This window comes from Acyrthosiphon pisum, chromosome A3 (assembly GCF_005508785.2).
Source record: "Acyrthosiphon pisum isolate AL4f chromosome A3, pea_aphid_22Mar2018_4r6ur, whole genome shotgun sequence".
NCBI classification, from domain to species: Eukaryota; Metazoa; Arthropoda; class Insecta; order Hemiptera; family Aphididae; genus Acyrthosiphon; species Acyrthosiphon pisum.
In genome coordinates, this window is record NC_042496.1 from 41,085,637 (window position 1) to 41,109,504 (window position 23,868).

At 28.3% G+C, this 23,868-nt stretch overlaps 5 protein-coding genes across 8 annotated transcripts in view; 1 reads left to right on the forward strand and 4 right to left on the reverse strand.

Moving 5' to 3' along the window:
• LOC100162110 (sodium-dependent serotonin transporter) overlaps positions 1 to 13,718 on the reverse strand; it is a 41,528-nt gene extending 27,810 nt beyond the window's left edge. The window contains exons 1-2 of one of the 2 annotated variants that reach the window (XM_008187475.3): positions 13,557 to 13,718; positions 13,104 to 13,218 (exon numbers count right to left, since the gene is read on the reverse strand). The gene's annotated coding sequence lies outside the window, so the exon portion shown is untranslated. Of the gene's footprint in view, positions 1 to 3,559; positions 3,719 to 13,103; positions 13,219 to 13,556 lie in introns of those variants that run through there. The other variant, XM_001944276.5, reaches the window with a different exon arrangement.
• The window catches only part of LOC100575177 (TNF receptor-associated factor 3), a gene marked incomplete at its 3' end in the record, with an annotated part of 138,801 nt that overhangs the window by 32,591 nt on the left and 82,342 nt on the right, over positions 1 to 23,868 (reverse strand). The window lies entirely within an intron of this gene.
• On the reverse strand, positions 13,769 to 17,336 carry LOC100160061 (vacuolar fusion protein CCZ1 homolog). Its single transcript, XM_001944327.4, has 10 exons — positions 17,044 to 17,336; positions 16,206 to 16,303; positions 16,027 to 16,120; positions 15,730 to 15,936; positions 15,430 to 15,605; positions 14,908 to 15,045; positions 14,666 to 14,826; positions 14,312 to 14,597; positions 14,093 to 14,220; positions 13,769 to 14,026 (listed from the first exon to the last, which is right to left on the reverse strand). Exons 1-10 carry the CDS (start codon positions 17,110 to 17,112, stop codon positions 13,971 to 13,973), a joined length of 1,413 nt encoding a protein of 470 aa, XP_001944362.2. The 5' UTR covers positions 17,113 to 17,336; the 3' UTR covers positions 13,769 to 13,970.
• Positions 17,505 to 23,868, forward strand: part of LOC100168941 — a 12,370-nt gene continuing 6,006 nt past the window's right edge. Inside the window, exons 1-7 of one of the 2 annotated variants that reach the window (XM_016806563.2) lie at positions 17,525 to 17,691; positions 17,799 to 17,887; positions 19,501 to 19,739; positions 19,801 to 20,018; positions 20,092 to 20,284; positions 20,353 to 20,539; positions 20,815 to 20,990. In XM_016806563.2, the coding sequence (XP_016662052.1) occupies positions 19,503 to 19,739; positions 19,801 to 20,018; positions 20,092 to 20,284; positions 20,353 to 20,539; positions 20,815 to 20,990 (1,011 nt within the window). In that variant the 5' untranslated portion in view covers positions 17,525 to 17,691; positions 17,799 to 17,887; positions 19,501 to 19,502. Of the gene's footprint in view, positions 17,888 to 19,500; positions 19,740 to 19,800; positions 20,019 to 20,091; positions 20,285 to 20,352; positions 20,540 to 20,814; positions 20,991 to 23,868 lie in introns of both variants that reach the window. The other variant, XM_029491697.1, reaches the window with a different exon arrangement.
• LOC100166865 (testis-specific serine/threonine-protein kinase 2-like) overlaps positions 20,997 to 23,868 on the reverse strand; it is a 4,940-nt gene continuing 2,068 nt past the window's right edge. Inside the window, exons 2-3 of one of the 2 annotated variants that reach the window (XM_001944440.5) lie at positions 21,549 to 21,934; positions 20,997 to 21,476 (exon numbers count right to left, since the gene is read on the reverse strand). In XM_001944440.5, the coding sequence (XP_001944475.1) occupies positions 21,039 to 21,476; positions 21,549 to 21,934 (824 nt within the window). In that variant the 3' untranslated portion in view covers positions 20,997 to 21,038. The remainder of the gene's footprint in view (positions 21,477 to 21,548; positions 21,935 to 23,868) is intronic. The other variant, XM_008187480.3, reaches the window with a different exon arrangement.

The following is a 23,868-nucleotide window of genomic DNA, read 5'->3' on the forward strand; positions in this document are numbered from 1 at the left end:
AAAATATAATTAAACACCTATGTGATGCCCTAGATAATAATCTCACATTTAAATTTTATAAGAGGTAATTTCACTCTCATTTTAGAAATTAATATGATCGTAAAGATTATTGTGAACGTAAAATTAGCTGTGTTGCGCGTAGGTCAGAGAGAAAACAAATAGTGCGCTAACATCCTTTTAAAAATAAAAAAAATTACTGTGTTTTTATAGTGAAGGAAAAGTTGATTAAAAAATGTATAAATTAATATTTCTAATTGTTAACTGCAAGTATAATAACATTGTCTTGACAAATTTTATTTTTTTTTAACTAACAAAATACTCAATACAAATTATCATTTCTCAACAATTACAAAGTTAAATACATCTGTGTTGAAAGAGACAAAATAGGTATGCAAAGTTAATAATTATAATTTCCTATTAGGTATCTCCATTATTTATAGGCAAGAGGAGCATTGTTTAAAGACAATGATTATTGTTAGCCTAAATGGTAATTATTTCTTTATTTAAAATATAAAAATATTTATTTGTTTTCGAAAGCAAATAAGAACGAAGTTTTATTGAAAATTCGCCGAAAACCTGAAATTATTAAAAACATAAACATGATAATACAAATTGAGTATTTGAAACATTTACCTATGTTGATAGAGCTAATCATATTTATTTCTAAAATTTACCTTCGTGTTCGTAAAAGAATAAATTAAAGTTTTGAAGGTATCTCGGCGAACCACAACAGATTCGTGCGATCCATCAACCGATGGAATGCGATGCGTACCTTACCTATTCCATTTTCATCGCGCCACAAATACGTTGTTTTTGATGTATATACATAGGTAATATATACGACGAAAGAATTAATAAGGTTTATACAATGATTATAATTTAAAATAGTTCCTATTAAGAACTGCGGCGGCCACTTTGCAAAGACTTCAAAAATAAATAAATTCATGAGGTCGGCGTAAAATGCCGCACCCAAGCGTTATAATATATTATATTTTACTCCAACCTGCAGCTTTCGCCAACATAATATAAAGGAGACGCTATTTTCATCTCACAGCTATTTAAATCACACAAAATTCATTACACGACACAACGGCATTATCCATTAATATCACATTAATATATAACAGTATGTAACACGCGATATACCTAACTTTGGAGGTGGGATAAAAGAGCGTGAAAAAATGCGTATATAAACCTACCTACCATTGCTAAATGCTAATCGATATTTTCTAATTCAATTTTTATAGGTATACGTGGTGGTCGTCCCCGTGTTAACCGCGGGCTGTAAGTTGTATTATAAGCCCGTTACCACGACTGTCGCCAAGGCCAATAACACGGGACCCGCAGTGACTTACGTTTTCATAACAATATACATATATAATATGATATAACTATATATATGTATATAACATACAATAATATAATAGCATTAGGCTGTGTTACGGACGACGGGCGTGATATTTCCGAAAAAAACGTCCCTAAAAGCCGCGACTTTTATTAATTTCATGACAAAAATGTGTGTATAAAAATAAACATGTTGGCCAACATTCGTGTCTTATACAATATCGTTTAAAAAACAAGTGGATCTGTTGAACGAGTGCCTTGATCTTTCGAATGTTTGAATTCCGCGGCTCGTCGAGGAAACTTTTATTAGGAGAGACTAATATTATAATTATTATGCGCACATAAATGGAGGGTATAAATTCGTCTATATAGGAATCGGAAGTTGACAGCGATGCGACCGCCAATAATAACTGCCGGGTTCGCAGCCGAATCGGGAAAGCTGCAACACAAAGACGATCAGAGTGAACTATATTGTTTTTCGTTCGTTTGTTATTTCATTCGACGCTTTGGTTTTAAAGACGATTGACGAAATTGTTTGTTTGTTTTAGTATAGTTTTTCAAAGAATATAATGATATTATATAGGTAGGTACCCACAACAGAATATAATATTCCCGAATTAAATTAAACCAACCATATTTACGAGGGCTCTAAAAATTATAAAAAATACACTCGATCGTCAATCGTAAATCCTAACATAATGTAAGTTCGTACTGTCAACTGTTCGTAACTGTTCAAAATTATCAGCTATTGTAATATTTTACAATTATGCCCATTGTATAATTATGACGAAATACAATATTTTTTTACGTATACTATGATACTCAGTAATATGATATTTCTAAAAATTTGTACTGGGAAAAATAAACAAATTTTCTCAAAATTATTATTCATAGATTTATTTTGAAAACTCAAAATTGTATTAAATTTCCAAATTGATGTATAATTTAAATAATTTATTAATATGTAGGTACTTAGTATCATTTTAAGATTCGTAGGAAGTTATTACTACTTACTTGAAAAAATCTAAATACGTTTTGTTCTAAAGACAGAAAATACAAGAAAACAACATAAAGTATTATTATAAGCACGTACAATAAACTAATTCCACCGAAAATCGGTTTTTTGATAAAATAATTTAATGTTAATATCAAGATATTATCATTGAAAACTGGAGACCGAGGTTTTTATGATAAAAAGAAAACCAGTACTATGAAATTAAAAATAATAATACAATGCAATATTTTTTTTTTCTGCAACCAAATTAAAATGAACCCATACGCAGTATCTTGTCTTTTCCAAAATTGTATTTGTAGTTATTTATTTTGACTTAAATAAGAGATAATTAAATTATAATATTATATGTAGACAATTATAGAGTAATCACATAAAATAATTTTGTTCTTCATAATAATTACAGTTATTATTTTGATGAATTAAAAAATATATACATATTTACATATTTTATACCTATACATTGACTAAAAAACTGTGAAACAATGAAACCGTCATCATAATTAATAATCACGCGAACAAATTGTACCCAATGAATAGTATTTATATACATAGACAATTATTGTCAGAATCACATTTGGATGTTGAAAAATATTTCTTACCTAAGAAAAAACTGTTGAGAAAAACAATAAATCACTATAATTGAATAATATGAAAAAAATAATTTATTTTGGAATTCTAAAAAAAAAACCTAAAATATTGTAAACATTTATTTTATTTAACTTAATTTAATTAGTAGGTTCTCTCAGTAGCCGCGGATTAAATTCAATCTATTTGTGTTGTTCCACGATAATTTGAGTGACTGCTCAAATAATTATTGTTAAGAATCAATTTTTATGCCTATTGTTTTTTTATTCGATAAAATAAAAAAAGTTAAGTTAAAATGTTTTATAACTGTAACTGATTCAGTGGTTTGGAACAGTGGATTAGAAAAATGTTTATTAAACACCTTTAAATAACGTCAAAAATAATGAAAATATCTAATTATAAAAGGTAATAAAAAAAAAAAATGTTTAAATATTTTTATCAAATACGGTACACCACGCAATATTATAATATTGACAATATAATATCGACATAATAAGCCCTGCACCCAACATTCACATTGTTTGATTAAAATATATTTTCTATTCGAAGTACAATTAAAACGATCTAGAAAAAATGATAATATATCAAAAATGAACTACGTAAGTAAAATATTACCTGTTGGCGGTCGAGTTGGCGAGAAGTGACGACCAAGGAGTGCATGGCGCGTGCCGCCGGTGCAGTAGTGCGGCTGTAACCGGCGCGCTAAATACACTGCGACCAAACTCAAATCACCCAAAAACCGTTAAAGCCCTTCCGGACAATATTATTCCCTACAGCAGTCGCTCGGTGTCCCGTGTAATGCATGGAAGTTTAAAAGAAAGGAGGGAGGTCATTTACGTTTTGAAACAGCATGCGCACAACCAGATGTCCGTAAACATTTTGCAATTTTAACCTTGTTAGTGGTCGTGTAGGTACATATACCAGCGGAAAACTATGCGGCGGTACAAACTTCATTAATCAAGATATATTTATTGTTTTCGACGAAATAAAAATACGTTTGCAATAGTATGACGTGCTGTACCCTACGAATCAGCACGCACATATAACTTTAACGAAATCGGAAATACATGTATTTGTTATGTTGATCGTATAAGTAGGTTATTGACTGTATTGATGAATATTATACTTTAAGCAACGTATTTATGAAAAAAATTGACAGAAAATAATATTTTATAAAGTAACACGATTTCAAAACAGCATTCGAGTGAAATCAATAACTATTATAGTGAACATTTCAAATGATATTAAAGTATAATAACTCATAACTATAATAATATGCAGGCTACCTATATATAGTAGGTATATACCTAATATTATATAGTTGTATTATTACTTACAAATTTTAAAATGTTAGGTAGATATATTTAAAATACTATTATTTTAATATGCCTAAAAAAATTGTAAACACCTGTATTGAAAATATATAGTCCAAGACAATATTATAATATATAAATATATGCTCATAAGTCATAATCAACATTATATTTCTAAAGCTTTAAAACATTTAAGATATAATTTATTTTAATGGCTTTGGAGCATCTGTTACATTTTTAAATCAATTGAATTTAGTAGAATAATTTAAGATGAAGGAGTAATTTTACTACCTATATCGCGTATGTGAGTTTGGGACTATATATTTGCAAGCTATTGTACAACTCAGAACTTGTTGATTACGAATGGTTATGGTTTATAGTATGTTTTATGACATACAGCATTACAGCATATTATCGTGTATGCATATTGCTTAATCTAAATTATTAATAAGTATAGATACCTACTACCTAACTATATTTAATTTTCTGATTAAAATTATTTATTTTATTTTATTATTGATGGGTGATGTATTATATAATTTTTACAATAATCAGTAAAGAATTAAAACATCACATAATAATATAATATGTGTAGTGCCCAGAAATTATGATCAGAGATTTATTTGGTAGTACCTATATGGGCTATGACATGACGTGGTGCCTGGTGTGTATAACAGAATAACACCGTTTCGACTTTATGAAAGAACGATCGCGTATGGGTTATTGGAAATATTTTACACTGTATATACGAGTCATATATTATATGCGAATTCGATATATATTTTTCCGGCAATACACCTCTGTCTAGTTTCTATGAATTGTTTAATTATTCGACGGGTTTAAGATATTATAAATTAATAACAATAATAATATAATTGGCTTTCATTCGGTATAAATATTATAACAAAATGCATGTATTTTTTTTTTTTTTATTATTAAAATATATAGTAAAAAATTACATATAAAAAAAAAAATACAATAAGCAAATATGATGACAAAATATGACGGACAAGAGACGGCGAGTAGGGAAGCTATCCAGTGATAGGACCCGTAGACGTGACTGCTAAACTAGCTCATTTTCAATTTAATAGGTCACGACACCAACGACGTTTAAGCCGACGGGGAGGATTGTCCGGGATTGACACCGTGTGTTGATTTGCGATAAGTGGGTTGGGATGGAGAAATAATTTTGAGTGGAACTTTTTGTAGTAAGTTTTAACTAAATTATCAACTGCATCTATGTTTAAATCTTTGTGGAGGGTGTGATTGGAAATATACCAAGGAGCGGACGTGATTGTACGGAGAGAGATCGATTGGAAGACTTCGATAGTTTTTAATTGTGATGGTTTGGCACAACCCCATATTTGGGCACCATACGACCAGATTGGACGTAGCATTGCTTTGTATAAAATTAATTTATTATGAAGTGGAAGTTTAGATTTTAGTACGGGACGTAGTAGGTGTAGTCTAGAATTTAGTGACTTTCTTTTGTTTTTAAGGTGAGGACCCCAGGTTAATGTATTGTTAAAAATAAAAATTACAAACGTCAATATTTTACAAAGATAATCAATATTAGTTTAACTAAATAAATAGGTAATGTTTTTTTTTTTTTATATTTGAAATAATTTACAACCTATACAACGTTAGGCCGGGTACATAATAAATAATGTTATAGTTTTATTATTTAATGTAGAAAAAATTCCATTACAAAAATTAAGATATTAGTAAATATTACCTATAAATCAATATACAAATAACCATGATAAACTATTATAATATCCAAATATTAACATTAGGTAGGTATTCCTAAAAGTAATAGGTAACAAATTTGAAATTACCTATTTCCCCGTTGTTAAAAAAATATTTCGAAGACAAATATCAAACAGTGGAGTACTATACTTTAATGAAAATTCAAACGACAGTAATATGAGCGTAGTACCTGCACGCTATTTTTGTAAATATATTATTATTATAATAGCATTGCGGATTCAAAAGGTTCTGTACTGCGTATTTACGTGGAACACATCTGGCACAATGACACATGCATATTGTGATGACATATTTTCATTTTCTCAAAAGGAAATACATTTTTATAAAAATGTCTTAATTGCTTATCAAAATATATCAAAGGCAGACCGGATTTAAGGGGGGCTGGGGCCCCTGCAACCCTAAATCCGACCATGATCAAGGGAATTTATTTAGATTTATATTTTAATGTATCATTAAAAAGTATAGTAAGATCAACATCGGCGTAAAATGATAAATATACTAATTATAAATTAAGAAGTTTTTAAAATTTAATATTTGTAGGATAAAAATATACATAACATATGATATAATATTATATGATTACGAAATAATACTTAATTTATCTATCTATATTTGTATTTCACATTGATGTATATTGAACTGGAATTCCTCTTCGAGTAAAACTATATTGATAAATATTAAATTATTCATTATATTAAGGTATTTTATTTATCTTTAACGGCATAAAAAACAATTGGTTTATATAAATATTTTTTTTCAGAGTGAGACGTGAACCGTAAAATCAGAATTTAATTATTATTTTACGCGATTTGTATTTTTAAACTATGCATAAATACCTAATAGCAATGTATAATGGTATTATAAATGATTAATTATTTAAGAGTCATTTGCCTGTAAATTATATCATACTAATTTATTGTTTTAAGTAAACAAAAGCTTTTATTTACTTTATAGGTATTATAGGCCTATAGGCTATAGCCGAATAGGTATCACTGTAAAATAAATATTCCAATATTGTTTTAAAACAATTATCATCACGCAATTACTACTAAATTATAAAAAGAAAATTGTAAATCATAATTTATTAGTTTTTAATACTTTATTTTTATTTTAATAATATATACGCAGTTATTTCTACAGTTATTTACATATATTTTAGTGATAACATTATTATAACAATAAATTAATCATATTACATAACATAATCTATGTATATGATCGAACATGTCCTGAGTCCTGACTGACTGACTGACTGATCAATGTAGAGCCTAAGCTGTGACACCAATTTGCATGGTACATTTCAGGGGCGTACCAGAGCCGAGTGGTCATATCCCTCCCGATACCAAATTGTGTACACAATACATGTATATTGTTTTAATATGAATATATGTGTGTACTGAAGGTCTGAATGTGTCTATTAAAATCTTTAAATTCCACTCCCCGTGAAAAAAATACTGCGTACACCACCATTTAGGAAGAAAAGAATGAAAGAATTTTCCAAAATTTTCATTTCAAACAGGTGCAGCTCACACAAGAATTTTGAGATTCACGGTGGAATCCAAAATGCCATTGGTTACTCGAGCAGATTAACTGTAAAATCATGCATCAAATCGTCACGTTTATGCGACCTCGAATACAGAAATTAAATCTTAAAACAAATACGAGAGTTGAATGTATGTTTGAAGCTTAGGTACATATTATATGACTCAAAAATGCTCTACTCAGCCGATTTTAATGGAAATTTAAATTTCCTAGAGTTATCAGAAAAGTTTTAGAGAGTAATTTTGAACCACGTTCGAAAATATATCAACTGCTATATCCAATCTACCTCAGACAAATTGTCCATCTCAGTCGAATAAATTCACAAATCGAGGTACACCTACGCCGATTTGCTTATGAATTGAGGTACACAAAAATCAAAAAAAGTCTATATAGCGCTATATTTTCATTTTTCGCGGGTGAAGCTAATGTGAGCAAATTTGGACCGCCAACAATTTTTAGAACCTCTGCTCTTAACCCCAATTCCACCTAACTGCTGAAAATTGAAATTTGGAAATAGGTATAGCATCATAACGACATCATTGCATTCCAGAACTCGGGAGATGCGTTATTTAATTTTTATAATTTTGTTACAATCAGATGTGGCTGTGGTGTATCGGTTGTTTCGCTGTTATTGTGAACGATCCTTTTCGAAAATGAGCCTCGTGAAGACAAAGTTGCGTTCAATAATGAATCAAAAACAACTGAACGCTCTGCAGTAATATAGATGTTTATTAAACAAGAAGTTACAAATTTAGTAAACAATGATGAAGTTATATGCAAATTATTTAAAACTTTAATAGCTGGACAACGAAGATTAATATATTAAATGTAATATTTTAAATAACTTTTGTTTATCGATACATTAAAAGAAATTTTCATTTTCTGTTTGTCGTTTGAGTATGTTTTACTTTGATTTATGATTTTTTTAGCACGCGTGGTATACGCGTATACCCACTTGAGGGGGGGGGGGCAGTATGAAGGGGTGGTTGGTCAAAAAAATAGTAATCACAATATCTGCTTCATAAGTCTTTTTGGGCTATATTAGCATATTAACGTACATACTACCTAGATACGAGTAATATAATAGTATATAGTTTTATAGTATATAGCTGTTATTCACCAACTAACATGGAGCTAAAACTTAATTTTTTTTTGATTTAGTTAATTTTTACATTGGTACATTTAAATTTTTTTGTCAGGTCTTCCTGTAACACTCTGTAGTATATGGTTATTATTATTATTTTAAGGGAAGGTGGTTTAAATAGGGTAGATAGTATATAGTATTATAATTTATAATAGACAGGTCAAACCATTATAAATAATAATATTATACAGAAACGCTCGCTAATACATCGCATCCAGAGATTACGTCAAAGTATCATGTTTTATTCAAAGACGTGGTTAACACACTCACACACTAAAGTAGAATACGGTAAGTGATGATTTGTGAGCATAAGACAATAAATATTCACCGTCCGAGAGATAGTGTCACTTTTGACTTTAGCAAAAAGGGCTCACCGCCGATTATTGTGGTAATACAAAGGTTCGAATCCGATTATTCCATTATTATTGTTATGGGGAGATATCGCAATCACCGCTGTAGAGAATCTCTACTAGAGATATAATAATTCAACTAGGTACCTATACTTACTTAGAAAGATCAAAATCCATTCGCTGTAATATGAGAGTTGGGTATTATTTTTGTACAACCCGTGGACGATGCCAATTATGGTAAATACATAATATACCTAATCTATACGCCATAAGCAAGGTCCCGTTCGATTATATATTATTATATAGGGTGAATGAGCATGCTCGCTCACCGTGTTTTTTTCTTAAATAACAAATTAATTCAAATTATAACGTAAAGTACAAGAATATAGAAAACAATAGGTACCTTAAGGGGACGCAGTGGCTGAGCGGACTAAAGCCTAGGCCGTGGGCGGCATTTTTCTTCGGACAAGTCACGGTGTCCGGAGAGAAGACAAGTGCTACCATCCCCCACCTGGACATGGCAGATACCTACGGGTGCCCACTAAAAAATCTGCCAAACTATGTAAACGTATTTAAACCTACAGTACCCTCCCACACAGTTAAAACTTAAAAACCACCCAATGGCCGAAGTTGCCGCGGATTAATAAAAAAATAAAAAAAAATAGGTACCTTAAAAAAATGGAAACATAAATTATATCTATTTTAAGTTGAAAAAGTTTTAAAACTTAATTTTGAAGTAAATAAAACCGAAACGACTTATTAACAATATGTATTTATCAATCATAAAATATTTTCCAGTATGGACGTCATGTACTCATGTCATATTCAGTGTATGACCTAAATTTCAATACAATATATTAAGCTTAGCTTAATATATTGTAGCTTAATAAGCTACTTTCATCAAACATGCCACATGGTCATGGTACCTATAATCTATGGCCGTGTAATTTTTTGCAGATTTTGGTAGAATTCTAGGTAGGTACCTAGAATAGGTATAAGTCGGAAACCAAAATGCCTAACTTGTTCGTTAGCCGTTACATCAAAGTTCATGAACAGATTTTACGGCCAAAAGATATTAGCTAGGTCTAAATTATTAGTTTTCGTACAAAATCTTGATTTTATTATTTTACATAACCATAATCGGAGGAATAAAATTCCGTGAATTTAGTTCTCTGATTTAACTTAATAGGTAGGTACTATATAAAAAATTAAAATACCTATTAATATAGGGTAACACGGGGTAAGACGAGACACTTAATGTTTAACTCGTTGCATACATGTAGTATGTTTAATTTTTCAGAAAAATTCTAGATTTATGTACCTACCATTTATAATAAGTCAACGTTTCTTAGTTTTAAAATTGCTCACTTTAAATATTATTATTAAAATCAAACAATTATGTAAGAAAAATAACGGAATAATTCGTCCCGTTATATTATCCACGCCATGGCGTGACTACGCGAGACATATTATTCCCAATATAGGCAATAGATATATTTTTCAAATGTATCAAAACAGGAAACAAATATACTTTTTTTTATAGCCAAACTTTCGTAATACTTTAACAGAATCCCACATGACTATTCTCATTTCTAATTATGTCCCAGATAGACTAATTATGTTTAATTGAGCCTAAGCTATATTAAATATATTAGAATACTGAATAGTATTCGTTAAGAATTAATAAATTATTCTTGTCTTAAAATAGCATAGAACTTTTAACAAAATAAGTCATTTAGAGACGAAAATAAAAAAACACTGATATTAGACTACATCGATCAAATATCATAAAATTATTATCAACAAACATTTTAATTGCCTCCATAATATTATATTCTAAAGAGGTTTCAAACATATTATTTATAATATATATAAAAATGGACCCAAATCCTTTGTCATGGCATCACTTGAGAACGCATTTACCGATTTGGCAGATTTTGCCTCGACAAGATTTATATGAAGACAATTTTAGGAAAATCCACCTGAAAAGTAGGAAATCTGGATGTCAAAAATACAACGGTGGCGCAATCTGCCCAGCAAGAAAATAATAAATAATAAATATATTTTTGTTTATTGTAAGGTTGCTATTGGTTAAGATCATAGATAATATATAATATATAATAAATATTAATTATCAATATGTCTATGGACTATGGTTATGATTGAGTATAATTTTAGACCTGTTAGTTATATTTGGTCAAGACTAGAGAGCCTTTATAATTAGAAAAATTACCTCTCTAAAGTACCATCTCAATCCAATTTGCTAAAAGATAGCAGATAGGTACTATAATAATATGTTGAAATCGAAGCACTACTTCTGGTAGAAATTTTGTATACAGAATAAAAAAAAAAATGTTTAATTAAAAAAAAAAAAAATAAACACCATTGTAAAACCACTCCGCTCAGAATATAAAATTAAATTTCGGCGGGAATAGTTTGGACAAAAAATGGTTATCAATTAAGATGGCCACTCTCTATAAAGGCTCTCTAGTCAAAACCATATGGGTAACTAAGTAAAAAATGGTATCACTAACGCTAATTTTTCGACCTTTGTCCCGGGAACCTAGCGGCTTGCACATCATAAACAACGTGTTAATAAAATATTTGTAACTATAGGTACGTATGCCTCTCGAGTGGTCTGCAATCCACCGCAGGTGGTTTGCCTCCATGACAATATATTTCTCATTTTTTCGCATAATCACAAGCATGTCCACGGGCAACGCCGGTCGGGATGACTATATATAATATAATATAATCGTACGTGCCCTGACATAGGTCCTGACTGACTTTAATAATGATAGATTGAGGGCATTGAGGCTTTCAATTTTCATGGTGCCTTCGTACAACCATGTAAGTGTGCACTAAGAAAGCATCTTCTAAAATTCACATTTTGTATAGTGGTGCTTGCATAAGCATTTTGAGATTCAAGATTCAAGATGTAAATGTTTAAGTTTTGAACTTCATACACCAAATATTAAATAACAATGAACAAAGTTTGAATCATACAGAGTTGATAAATTTAATGGGCAACTAAATGCACCAGATCAGCTAGTTATTAATTATTATGGAGGAATATCGTTATCCCACCAGCTTACCTCGTATACTCATCTAATCATCTTGCCCCACAATTTTAATTATTTCTTATTCGTATACTATTATAAACCATTTAAGGTTAAATAGGTAAGTAACAAAATTCAGGGACTTTGATTTTTCTAATTACAATTATGTAAAACAAAAATTCAGTCATCAGGCATTCAGACTTAATTGATTTTGTGCAAAAATAAATTTAACCAAGTTAACTTATCACTGAATAAGTTGTACTTATATTATAAATTATAATGAACCGTATCTTTCTGGCCGTAAAAATTAAAAACAAATGGAATAACCCCTACTCCCTAAACTTACACATTTAAACAATTATAAAATTACATAAGCACCTCAAATATATTGTTCAATTAATATTTTGTTAGAAAAATCTTACTTATAATATACAGTAATACGAGTTAAATTTAAACTGCAGGTTTCGTGATAAATCCAAAAAAATTGATGAATTGACTATTGAGCAAATATACTGCAGGTAATATAGATATATTTATAGATATAAATTATATACCACATAATATGTAATTGTTATATTTATACTATTTGTACCAACATTTTATTGTATTCATGTCACTACACAAAACAAATTTTTTTTATATATATATTATTCTGTAAATGGAGTTTTTTTCCATCAATAAAGATAATAATGCATGACGACTTAAAATCTGCTGCATCTTATATTATTATATTATTCATTCCAGGTCATTCCCGTTCCCATTCCCTCGGTTATATAGTCATATTGTTTCCCTATCAATTGAACACCTTCGTTATCCCAGAAACGTAGGTTGTAGGTACAATTCAATTTTTATGATATATTATGTTTCGATTCTATTTTGCCAACATTTTAAAAACTTTATAACGTATGCATTATTTTAACACTACATTATATTCAGGTAAATGGTAATGAATAACAAATTGTAAATAATTTAACAACTCACGTTTCGTCAATCCGATATTTATGCGATAATAACCTATACTCATTTTTGACAATTGAAATTACATAAACTCCTCAAATATTATATTGTTCTTGTGGTTCTTGTGCTACATACCAACCTATTTTGTAGGAAAAATTATACTTAATAAACTGTAATTGCTAATTTACAACTATAGGTTTTAATACCAGATGAATTTACTTGTTACAATTAAACTAAACATTTTCTACAGTTTTTTTGGTATTGTGATTTTTTGAAGTGAGTAATGAACATTTTTAAATTCTAATATTTAAAACACATGCTTAACTAGCTTCAAAATTAAGTATAAAAAAACAGTTAATAAACTACAAAAAATATAGCTACCTTTGTGCTTAATTATTGGTAAATTCACTCTAATATTAAAACTATCAAAGCCTAAAAAAATGAGAACTGCTGAAAGTAAATTTGCTTGTTGCATACTTGTAAGACGGAGACAACTCATGCAGAAGAAATGCCCTTTTAAATAGAAGTCTTACTGGCCTTTTGGTACTCAGAAGAAATATTCTAAGCTTGGCAACCTAAAATATCATCTAAAATTAATTTTAGAAATCTTATTTTTGTTTTAATTATCACAATAACACAATAATAGTACTTTTAGTGTTACGTTTGTAATAATAAAATGTAAAAAAATATATGTATATATAATATAATACATAGAAGTTTAATAACAATAATATATTTTACATTTTCATTAAGTTAACAAAAATAAAATAATAATTGAGTTGATAAGAAACATTTAAAAATAAAAATTGTTCTTGTGAAAACTGAAATGAATAATAATAATAATTTATAATTTGAGGTAGTCAATTTACTACTTATGTTAACTATAGCTTATTAATCATAAAAAAATATTGTTCCAAATTCCTGAGCACAAAGACTTTGAATTTCAGCTGGAAATAAAAATAAGTTTTTTAATTTTTGTATGATTTAATTGATATAGAAATGTTTATACTCACAATCTACATCATATAACTTGGTCAACTTTTGATTCAACACTATATAAATTTCTCGTGAATTGCATAATCTACCAGCTACCCAATTATCATTAGATGTTTTTATCATAACAGAATAAGTTGGGTGCATACTGAAATAAAATAGATAATGCAATTGGTACGTACATAATAAATGAGTATACGATTCATATGAAATTTTTTTTCAATCAGAAACATACGCACCAAGATTGTTGGCTGCTAATATCCACTAACACTCGTAATGAATCCGGACTAAGATTAAATTCAGATGGTCTATTAGTAGTAGCTGCTGTGTTCGATTGCTTAATTGAATTTTTAATAGCTAAATTCATACCATTAAAATATACAAATTTAGCTGGTCTTTCAGTATACAATTTAGAAGCCAATGTCTTTTCAACTGTATTTTTCATCTTTTCTGATAACAAATGTAATTTTGTCCCAAGAAACTGATCTAAAGAGTTGTATAAATCTGCGGTTAAAGGATTTTCCACTGAAATTAATTACCACTATCAGAAAATGAATTTGTTATAGCATATATTCATATTTTATGATACTTACTTTTAATAAACATACATACAATTGAGTGATGAGCTTTATACATAACTAGCCTATAGCTTTTGAATGTTTCATCGTTTTCATCATTTAACCTTAAAATAGGAACCTTACCCAAATCACTAATCCAACTATCTGTTTTCACTGCCCAAACATTTGTTATAAACCTATTTAAAAGTCATAATAAAGGAGTTAATATTTTAAAATATAATAATAGTCAATACATTAGTGATTTCAATTATTTATACCTTCCAACTAATTGATTGGGCAAACATTGTTGTACTGAATTTCCTTTGACTAAATTGTCTTTCTTTGAAATTTCTGGTAAAACCCACATTAAAATATAGGAATACACAAGTTGAGTTTGACGTTTATTCAGACCACTCCTAAACAAAAAACAAACAATAAAAAAAAAAATTTAAACTGACTTACAGGACATTTGTATAATATGTCAAACCAATGTTCCAAAATCCACATGAATCATTGCTAATTTAACTTAATCAAAATTAAAATGTATAAAGTACTTTTATTCGTACCTGAAAAACATAAATTTGATACTACAACTGGAGCCTGTGCAATTATTAAAATTCTACAAATTAGTACACAATTTTGTTGTAGATCTTATTGCCAGACTCCAGTTCTATGTATTTTTAGAAAACTTTAAACATATTAATATTAAAATGCTTAATTCATTGATTCATAAAATGCAAAATTTACAATGGCATATAATCTAATTTTTAAATGATTATGAAATGTAATAAATGCATTACCAAACAAGTGAATCATTATAAAGTAACATTGTAAAATGTACTTGTTGAAATGTGTTTTCAATAGTATTTAGAAAACTCTGCGCGTTCAAATGAATGGCATTGTCTAAGGGAAGAAAACTAATGCCTTGAAACATATCCATAAATGTGTGACTCGATACATCAGTGCTCTGTAAATACTAAAAACAAAACGCATACATAAGTAACAAAATTAAACTATATACATAATATTAAACAGATTTGAATTGCATTAGTATTGATCAATAAATAAAGGATGTGTAATTAATTGTTATAAAAGCTAACCTTGCTATAAAATTTGTTAAGCATAAGTCTGAGATAATCAGGATCATTATCGTTCATTAGCTTAGTCATACTACCCACAGTCATTTGAAACGTATGATACCAGTGTTTCAGAACAGCCAAATAGATTGGTTCTTGGAGATTATACGTGCAATATACAGGTTCATCTGGGGACTCTGAAGACTTTTGTTTAGATTGTGCTGAAACAGTCTACTAAACATAATGTACCAATTACTAAGATAATTTTAAAGAAATCTAGAGATTGAAAAAAATAATTTAAAAAACTAGTAATAATATTACAATAACTATCCAAAAATCTGGTTCTGCATTGTACAACACTTGCAATGATTTTTCAGTACGCAATGATTCACATGACTCATTTGCATTAAAGTTCCTGTTACAATTAGTACAACAATTAAAATATTTACCTAAATAGTAAATAATAATAATACGTATGATAAAATAATGTACTAGCATACCGTGCAAAGCAGATTACAGCTTCAATGTGACCGACATTGAGAACTTTTTTGTTCTCATCCTCGTGTTCTGGATAATAAAATAATATTTTTTTAGCTCCCTGTAATACAAAAAAATAAATAATATACAGTGAAGAATATCACAAGTACTAAGTATTAAGAGGGCATAACACTTTTGTAGTATCCGTCTTACAAGTGCGTAACAAAACAAATTTATGCTCAGCAGATCACATTTAGCTTTGTTAGTTTAAAATTTGAGTGAATCAACCTATTATGAAATTTGATGGTGAGTTTATATGTGGATTTTTTATGACATCTCAGTTTTTAAGTTTCTAAGTATTTAATTTAAGCTAGGTATAAAATAATATTTACAAAACTTGATATATAAATTAAACTTTTGTATAAAAACCCCACTTACCGATAGAAACACAGATAATGTTCTTACCAACAAGTTTAATAATAGGTCGATTCACTCTAACTTTTAAACTAACGTTGCTAAATGTGATCTGCCGAGTGTAAATTTGCTAATGTTAAGCACTTGTAGGACAGAGAAAACAAATGCCCGTGTTACGTCAAACCAATTTTTTGATAAGAGAGATGCTTCCTATAATGTATTATTATTTTATCATTATTGATCTTAATTACAACTTTGGCTATTACATAGCTATTAATTACATTTTAAGCTATTACATTTAAACTATAAGGTAAATTATTTAAAAAAATTATTTTTTTTAAACTCGAACTTAAACGAGGAAGACAGCCTAACGCGCCCATTGAAAAAACAGTATTTAATTTTTATAAACTATTTTGACAATAAAAACATGTACACAATTAGACTTACATCGTCCTCGGTTTTCGATAATGTAGAGTTAAAAATGTACAAATTCTGTACAGTGACTTCAGTCGGCATTTTTTTTTTCCGTGGTCCGTGTGCCCTCGTTTACATGATACAGAATCGAATATGAATTTGAATTTCAAACACAAACCGATAGCAAGTGTGAATTATTATAACCGCAAGCGTCGTAAATTGTTTTATAGATCAACATTAAAATAAATAACGAAAAATTAAATTGCAGCTACGAACATGACTCGGTAGTCTGATGTAAACCATGGTCTGTGAGCAATCGGTTATCAAAATCAAACAACAAACAGACGATGTGATAACGGTTATCAGAGGCGACCGTCTGAGAAAAACTACCTCCATAGAATCAAGGTGGATCAAAATAAAAGAAAAACATTATTTTATCATGCAAAATACAACAAAACACAAACAAAGTGCAATCAAATATAATTATGATGATCATTATCAGTTGATGATGTTATGTATTATTATTATTTATTTATTAATTAATAATAATTATTATTAATCGTAGTTACTACTAATTATAGTAGTGTACTGTGTTATTAGTATAATATTATTATTCATATATGCATTATATATATAATACCTATAGGCTATAGGTAGATCACCAAATATCGTTCTATATTGGTAAGTGTTCCCGAAATGCCTTTCACGACGTACCAAAGACGAGCCTAGGAGTTTATGAATTAGAATTATTTCGTAGGATCTCAAGTTTGAATTTCTGTCCTATATAGTTCTATTACGTATCCAGAAATTGATTGCATTTTTTAGACGAGAAAAAAGGTACACAGACTACGATTATTTACGAAAAATAAAAACATCGGTAAGTACATTGTTTGAATAATTTTGCGTAATGCCATGTAACTATATTGAGAGTGGTCAGTAATTGTATACTAAAATTGTTTTTAAATGTTTATCATCAATTGTATCAAAGCATAACAGACAATGTTATTACATTGGTTATTCAGTTTTAGAATTGAAATTTTCCAAAATATTTTTACTATTATCGTATCAATATGAATGTAAATATTAAAAAGAATTTCAGCATTTTTTTTGAAAAATAAATGAAGACTCAGGGCTAATGGACAAATATTATTTGTTGCAAATACATCTGTTTTGTTTGTTTTTTGCACCAGGCTAGTTGCCATATAGATAGATAGAATCATAAATTATAGATTTGTACATCATATTAAAATTCCCGTTTTGTCATTTTGGTATATCACAATTTCAATATGATGTACAAATCTATAATTTATGATTCTATCTATCTATATAGGTTAGGTATCCTAACAGCCATATAGCTGTCGATACCTATAACATTAGCTATTAGATATTCACAGTGCCATATAGTTAACAATATTATATCTATATGACTATATGAATCATCTTCACCATTAAACTGTTGTTTTTTTTAAATCTTTTCACTGCTACACTGTGTATACTCTGTAACATTTACGTGTATATGCTACATAAAATAAAATATTTTTTATTTTAATTTTGTCCTGTATATGATCTAATTATTTAAGTTAAAAATAATGGGACCCAGAGTTTTCTAAAGTTGTACGGTTACTAGCAAATAATATTATTATAAAATTTTGGAACGTAATAGTACGTCTGGATCAGCGGTGGTCGAACTTTAAGGGGATAGATCCCCTCATTATCATTTTTTCAATATTTAAGATCTGATAACCATAAATTATACTTTTAATAATTAAATAGGCTATGTTAAAAAATCAGCCATATCCCCTCCCTCCCACCCACCATGACAAAATCTGGAGCGGTGATAGTGTTAATTATAATAGGGAATATATATTTGAAGGATCTTATATTTATTTATTATACTTGTAAGAAGTAATTCCCTAGACTACCTGCCTACCTGTGTGTAATATATTATATTACGTGGTACCTGTAGTCATGAATAGTAAACCCAACATAATTATAAAAGAAAACTAACAATTTTCAGTTGATAATTTTATAAAAATAATGACCCTGGTGACCATCAATACTTTTCAGAACCTCACAAATTATATCAAAACTAAAAATGAAGAATTTTATGTATTTATTAACAAACAAAATTTACAAAAGTAAAATAAGTAGTTTTAATCAAATCAATCAAAATGTATTTACTATTTAATGATTTAATGGTGTATTTCCAATAATAACAATTTCAAATGTAAATAATGAATAATAATATGATTGTACAAGAATGAAACAATTTTCAAAAAAATACCTTATCTTTGAACTAATACTAATCAACTTATGTTTACAATAATTGGTAATAACTATAACAAGTTATATAATAATATAGATTATAAGCAAATGATAAATTACAATTTTAGTATCATAACCTGGCACATTGTTCAATTTGAAACTTTTGAACAATTATTAATTTGGAAAAACATTGAATTATCTGAATAAATTATTAAATTATTTCAGGTATGGATTCGGTGACATCAGCACTTGCAAATGTGGCTGCTAATAAAGGTGGTATTTATGGAAGTCTAGTTTATTTACGTTCCGAAATGGCAAAAAAAAATGGAGCATTAAAAGAATTTCAAGAATATGGTGGTGTCAAAATATTGAGCAGATTACTACAACAAGTTAACCCTAAAATAACATCATTAGTTTTAAGCATTCTTGGAGACTACAGTATGAATTCAGAGTGTCGTGAGGAAGTAATTATAACTACTTTATTAAACAAATAAATATTTATGTATTAACGTATTATTCTTGCAGTTACTTGATTATGGTGTTCTCAAAGACCTTAGTTTCATAATGAAAAATATAAATGTTGATTCGATTCACTATCGCATATTTAGGTTGATTGCTAATCTAGCTAAATCTGAAGCCCATATTCAGGCCATGTACAAACATAATATTCATAGTATAACTGTACAAATATTATCAAATACTGATAGTAATCTTACCAAATATACAGCGATTCGAGCTCTTAGGTAAAGCTTGGTTAACTTTGTCATACTTTAACTAACAAATTTGTTACTGTCAATATTATTTTTAATGATTTAGAAAAATATGGGAAAATTCATCAAAAATTGGTTGTTCAGAAATGTTAAAGTTACGAGCTGTTAAAATAATCTCAGATTCCTTAAAATCAGAATGTAAGGAAATAGTAATGGCTGTTCTACGAGCCCACACTGCCATTTTGTATCGAGTTTTAGAGTTAAAACATGCAAAAAATAGCTTGGATACTGTTATACAGGTAACATTAGTGTATAATTTATAAAAAGGATTATCATGAACATTAAAAAAATTGTCTTATTATTATAGATTTTAGGAAATAGTGAAGAAAAAAGTATTGATAACATATGTATTTTAGTGAATTTATTACCAAAACAACCATTAGTTTCCAAAATAATATACGCAATGTGTAAAATTCGAGACGCTTTAGGATACTTACATCAATCACGTTTGATCGTGCATATCACTGAAATTTTAAAAAAAGAAGATAACCATTGTAAGTCATATATAATTTTATAATAATAATCAATATGCCAAATTTAAATTAATTGTTTTTAATAATATTACCTGTTGCATTACAAAAGTTTTGTATGATATAACAATCATCATTGATATAAAATGATTGTTTAGTACCAACATTTAATCGTAAATGCATTTTTACAATAACAGGATCCTTGATAGACAAATGCTTTGTAGTTTAAATATTAACATGTCTATTCAATGTACCTATTCTGTTGTTAATAATTAATTTTTTTTTATTATAAATTATAGATTTAAAATTATCAATGTGCCTTTTATTGCAATGTCCACTCAACCGTATTAGATTTGTTGGTATACAAGACTGGCAAAGCCTATTTTTGGGCTTGATCACCAGTAGAAATCATACTTATATTGATATAGCAATTAATACTTTACCACATTTTCAATATTGCAACGTTACAATAAAAGTATGTATCAGTCAAATAATTTATTTGTTATTATGATATTTTTAATTTTTAATTTTTTATCAAGTCATTTTTGTTATTCAGTATGTTATCTATACGTAATGAACGTTTTAACATGTATTTAGATGTATTTCTATCATTCGTTTCTCTGTTTGAACTAGATATTGATTCTAATTGTTGTGCTATACTAAAAAATCTTGGAGATCTCCTGCCCAATATCTGTTGAGTGTCTGACCTATCTGCTTTTATCTTTTTTAAGTGTTTTTGATATACTGTTTTATCTTGGTTTTGGGCTTCAACAAGAGCAAATGACTCTTGGTCAGTCATGTTAACCAATCTATGATTCATTTTTATCCAATCACTATGCAATATTTGATCAATTGTCCAACGCTTTCTAGGCTCTGGTTGTAAAATATTGTCTATACACAATTTCACATTCTCACTTATTATTTTCTCTACGGAGGGTTGATGTTCCCAATCTCGTTTGACCTTCAAATATTTTAATAATAAAAAAAAATTTTAATATATAAAATATACATAGTATTGTAAGTGATAATGTACTTGCTGCTTGTACATTAACTTCATGTTTTTTCTATTGAAAGGCATTTTTTTGTTAAGCATGACATATAATACCACACCAAGTGACCATATGTCAGATGTTTTACCATCATATGGACGTGTAGTCAATATTTCTGGTGGTGCATAACCCAATGAACAACAATAAGTACTACAGTTCAGTCTTTTGGAACTTACAAATTTTGAAAAACCAAAATCTGTTAACTTGACAGTATAATGCTCGGTAATGAGAATATTTTCACATTTTATATCGCGATGTACTATTTCCATTGTGTGTAAATATTGCACCGCTAATGCTACCTGTCTAAACCATATACGAGCTTGTTTTTCCTTTAAAGCCCCATGATCGATTATGTACTGCAAAAGATCACCTTAGAAATATAGAAACTCATTTTTATTATTCATGATTTTAATAAACTAAATTTTATACAGAAAAGTCGAATTTATGAGTGTAAAAAAATAAGAACTGGATACACCAATGAAATGAGTGTATTCATCTACTAAATATCTTATTATTTGTTATTGTATCCAAATAGTTTGTCAAAAAAAACTATTCTTGAAAAAGGACAATTCATAAATATATACCGGGTGATTTTTTTATCATTGAACACTCATTAATTCAAAAAGTGTAAATTTTTTTGAAAATATTTTTTTACATAGTTTCAAGTTATTTATAAAACAATGTTTTTCTTTAAAAATTATATTTTTAAATATTTTTTATCCTTATAATTTTTTAAGTTTTTTACTTTTTTGAATGATAACATAGGGTTTTAATTTTATATTCCAAAGCAGAATATTTTTCTTAGAAAATCTAATTTGGGGCGAGTAGTTTATGATTTATAAATATTCAAAGTTTAGATGAGCGGAGAAGTGGAAAAACATTTCGCGGGGTAACCCCGTACTACTCCACTCCGATCATCAGAACTTTGAATATTTATAACTCAAAACTACTCGTCCCAAATTCGATTTTCATGTATCAAAATACTAAGAAAAATATTCTGCTCTGGAATATTAAATTAAAACCCTATGTTATCATTCAAAAAATTAAAAACTTAAAAAATTATAAGGATAAAAAATATTTAAAAATATAATTTTTAAAGAAAAACGTTGTTTTATAAATGACTTGAAACTATGTAAAAAATATTTTCAAAAAAATTTACACTTTTTGAATTAATGAGTGTTCAATGATAAAAGAATCACCCGGTATATATTTATTAGTCTAATCCATAAGTCAGCAAATATACAGTGTTCAAATAATACTCGAAATAATACTTATTTTTGGTACATTTTGAAATTCCCCAATAAGTGTTTATATTCAATGGAGAACAATATAAAAAGGTTCTTTTATCTTTATAAACTATACAGGCATAGTGGCACCGGCACGTCGTTGTGGTCATGATTGACCTAACTGCTATATTGTATGGTATTGTTGTAATGATACAAGTTGAAAGCATTTATATTTTTAGATTGTAAGTGGAGAATGTCTTGATTTTACAATGATGTGTATTTATTTTTTTTGTCTCTACACACTCAGTAATAAAAAACATGCTTTAATTTTAAACTTTGAAAATGGTTTCTGATAGACAATTGGGTCTAGTTGATACTTTTGAGAGGACAAAATGAAAAATTCCCAGTATTCTTCTTTGTTATCGGGATTAACAACAAAAAAAAGGTGGAAAAAGTGGGTCACTGTAATGGATATAATATCATTGTATAAGAATAACGATTCTGAGCAAAGACGGTCAGTCAAACTATGATATTACTAAGTATATTTGATGATATTATTGTTAAGAAAGTAATTAATATAACCTATTTACGTGGAACCTTGTTTTAAATTATCAATCCTAAAATATAAAATTCAAACATTTTATAAATTTTTAACTACAAAATAATTATTAAATTTTAAATTTTATACATTTTGTCAAAATTCGAACATTAAATGCTTTTAAAAAAAAAACTGTGCCTATGTATTTTTGATATTTTCAACTGCTATTGTAACAATATATCAGGAGCCATGTGTTCAATTGTCAAGCATTATTACTAGAGCTCAGATTTATATGCATTAAACACCAAATTTTATATTGTATGTTTTGCATATTTAGAGGATTATTGCATATTGGTTCACAAATTCATTTAATATACATATTTAATTGGTTTTTAATAATTACATATCATTTAAGATAAATATATTTTAGTAATTTTAAAAGGGAAAAAAAATCGTTGACAAGGTCTCTTACGAGAATATTCTTAAAATATTGTCATTTTTGCAACACTTCGTGAGATCGGAGCACGTATAGATAATATT

Bases quoted from the DNA above. Each gene is read 5' to 3' on its own strand.
- LOC100160061 (XM_001944327.4), bottom strand. From the start codon at position 17,112: ATGCCGACTGAAGTCACTGTACAGAATTTGTACATTTTTAACTCTACA. The intron at 16,304-17,043 runs GTAAGTCTAATT...TTTGTATTACAG, and splicing joins TATCGAAAACCGAGGACGAT to GGAGCTAAAAAAATATTATT. The intron at 14,598-14,665 runs GTAAGTATCATA...AATTAATTTCAG, and splicing joins TGTATGTATGTTTATTAAAA to TGGAAAATCCTTTAACCGCA.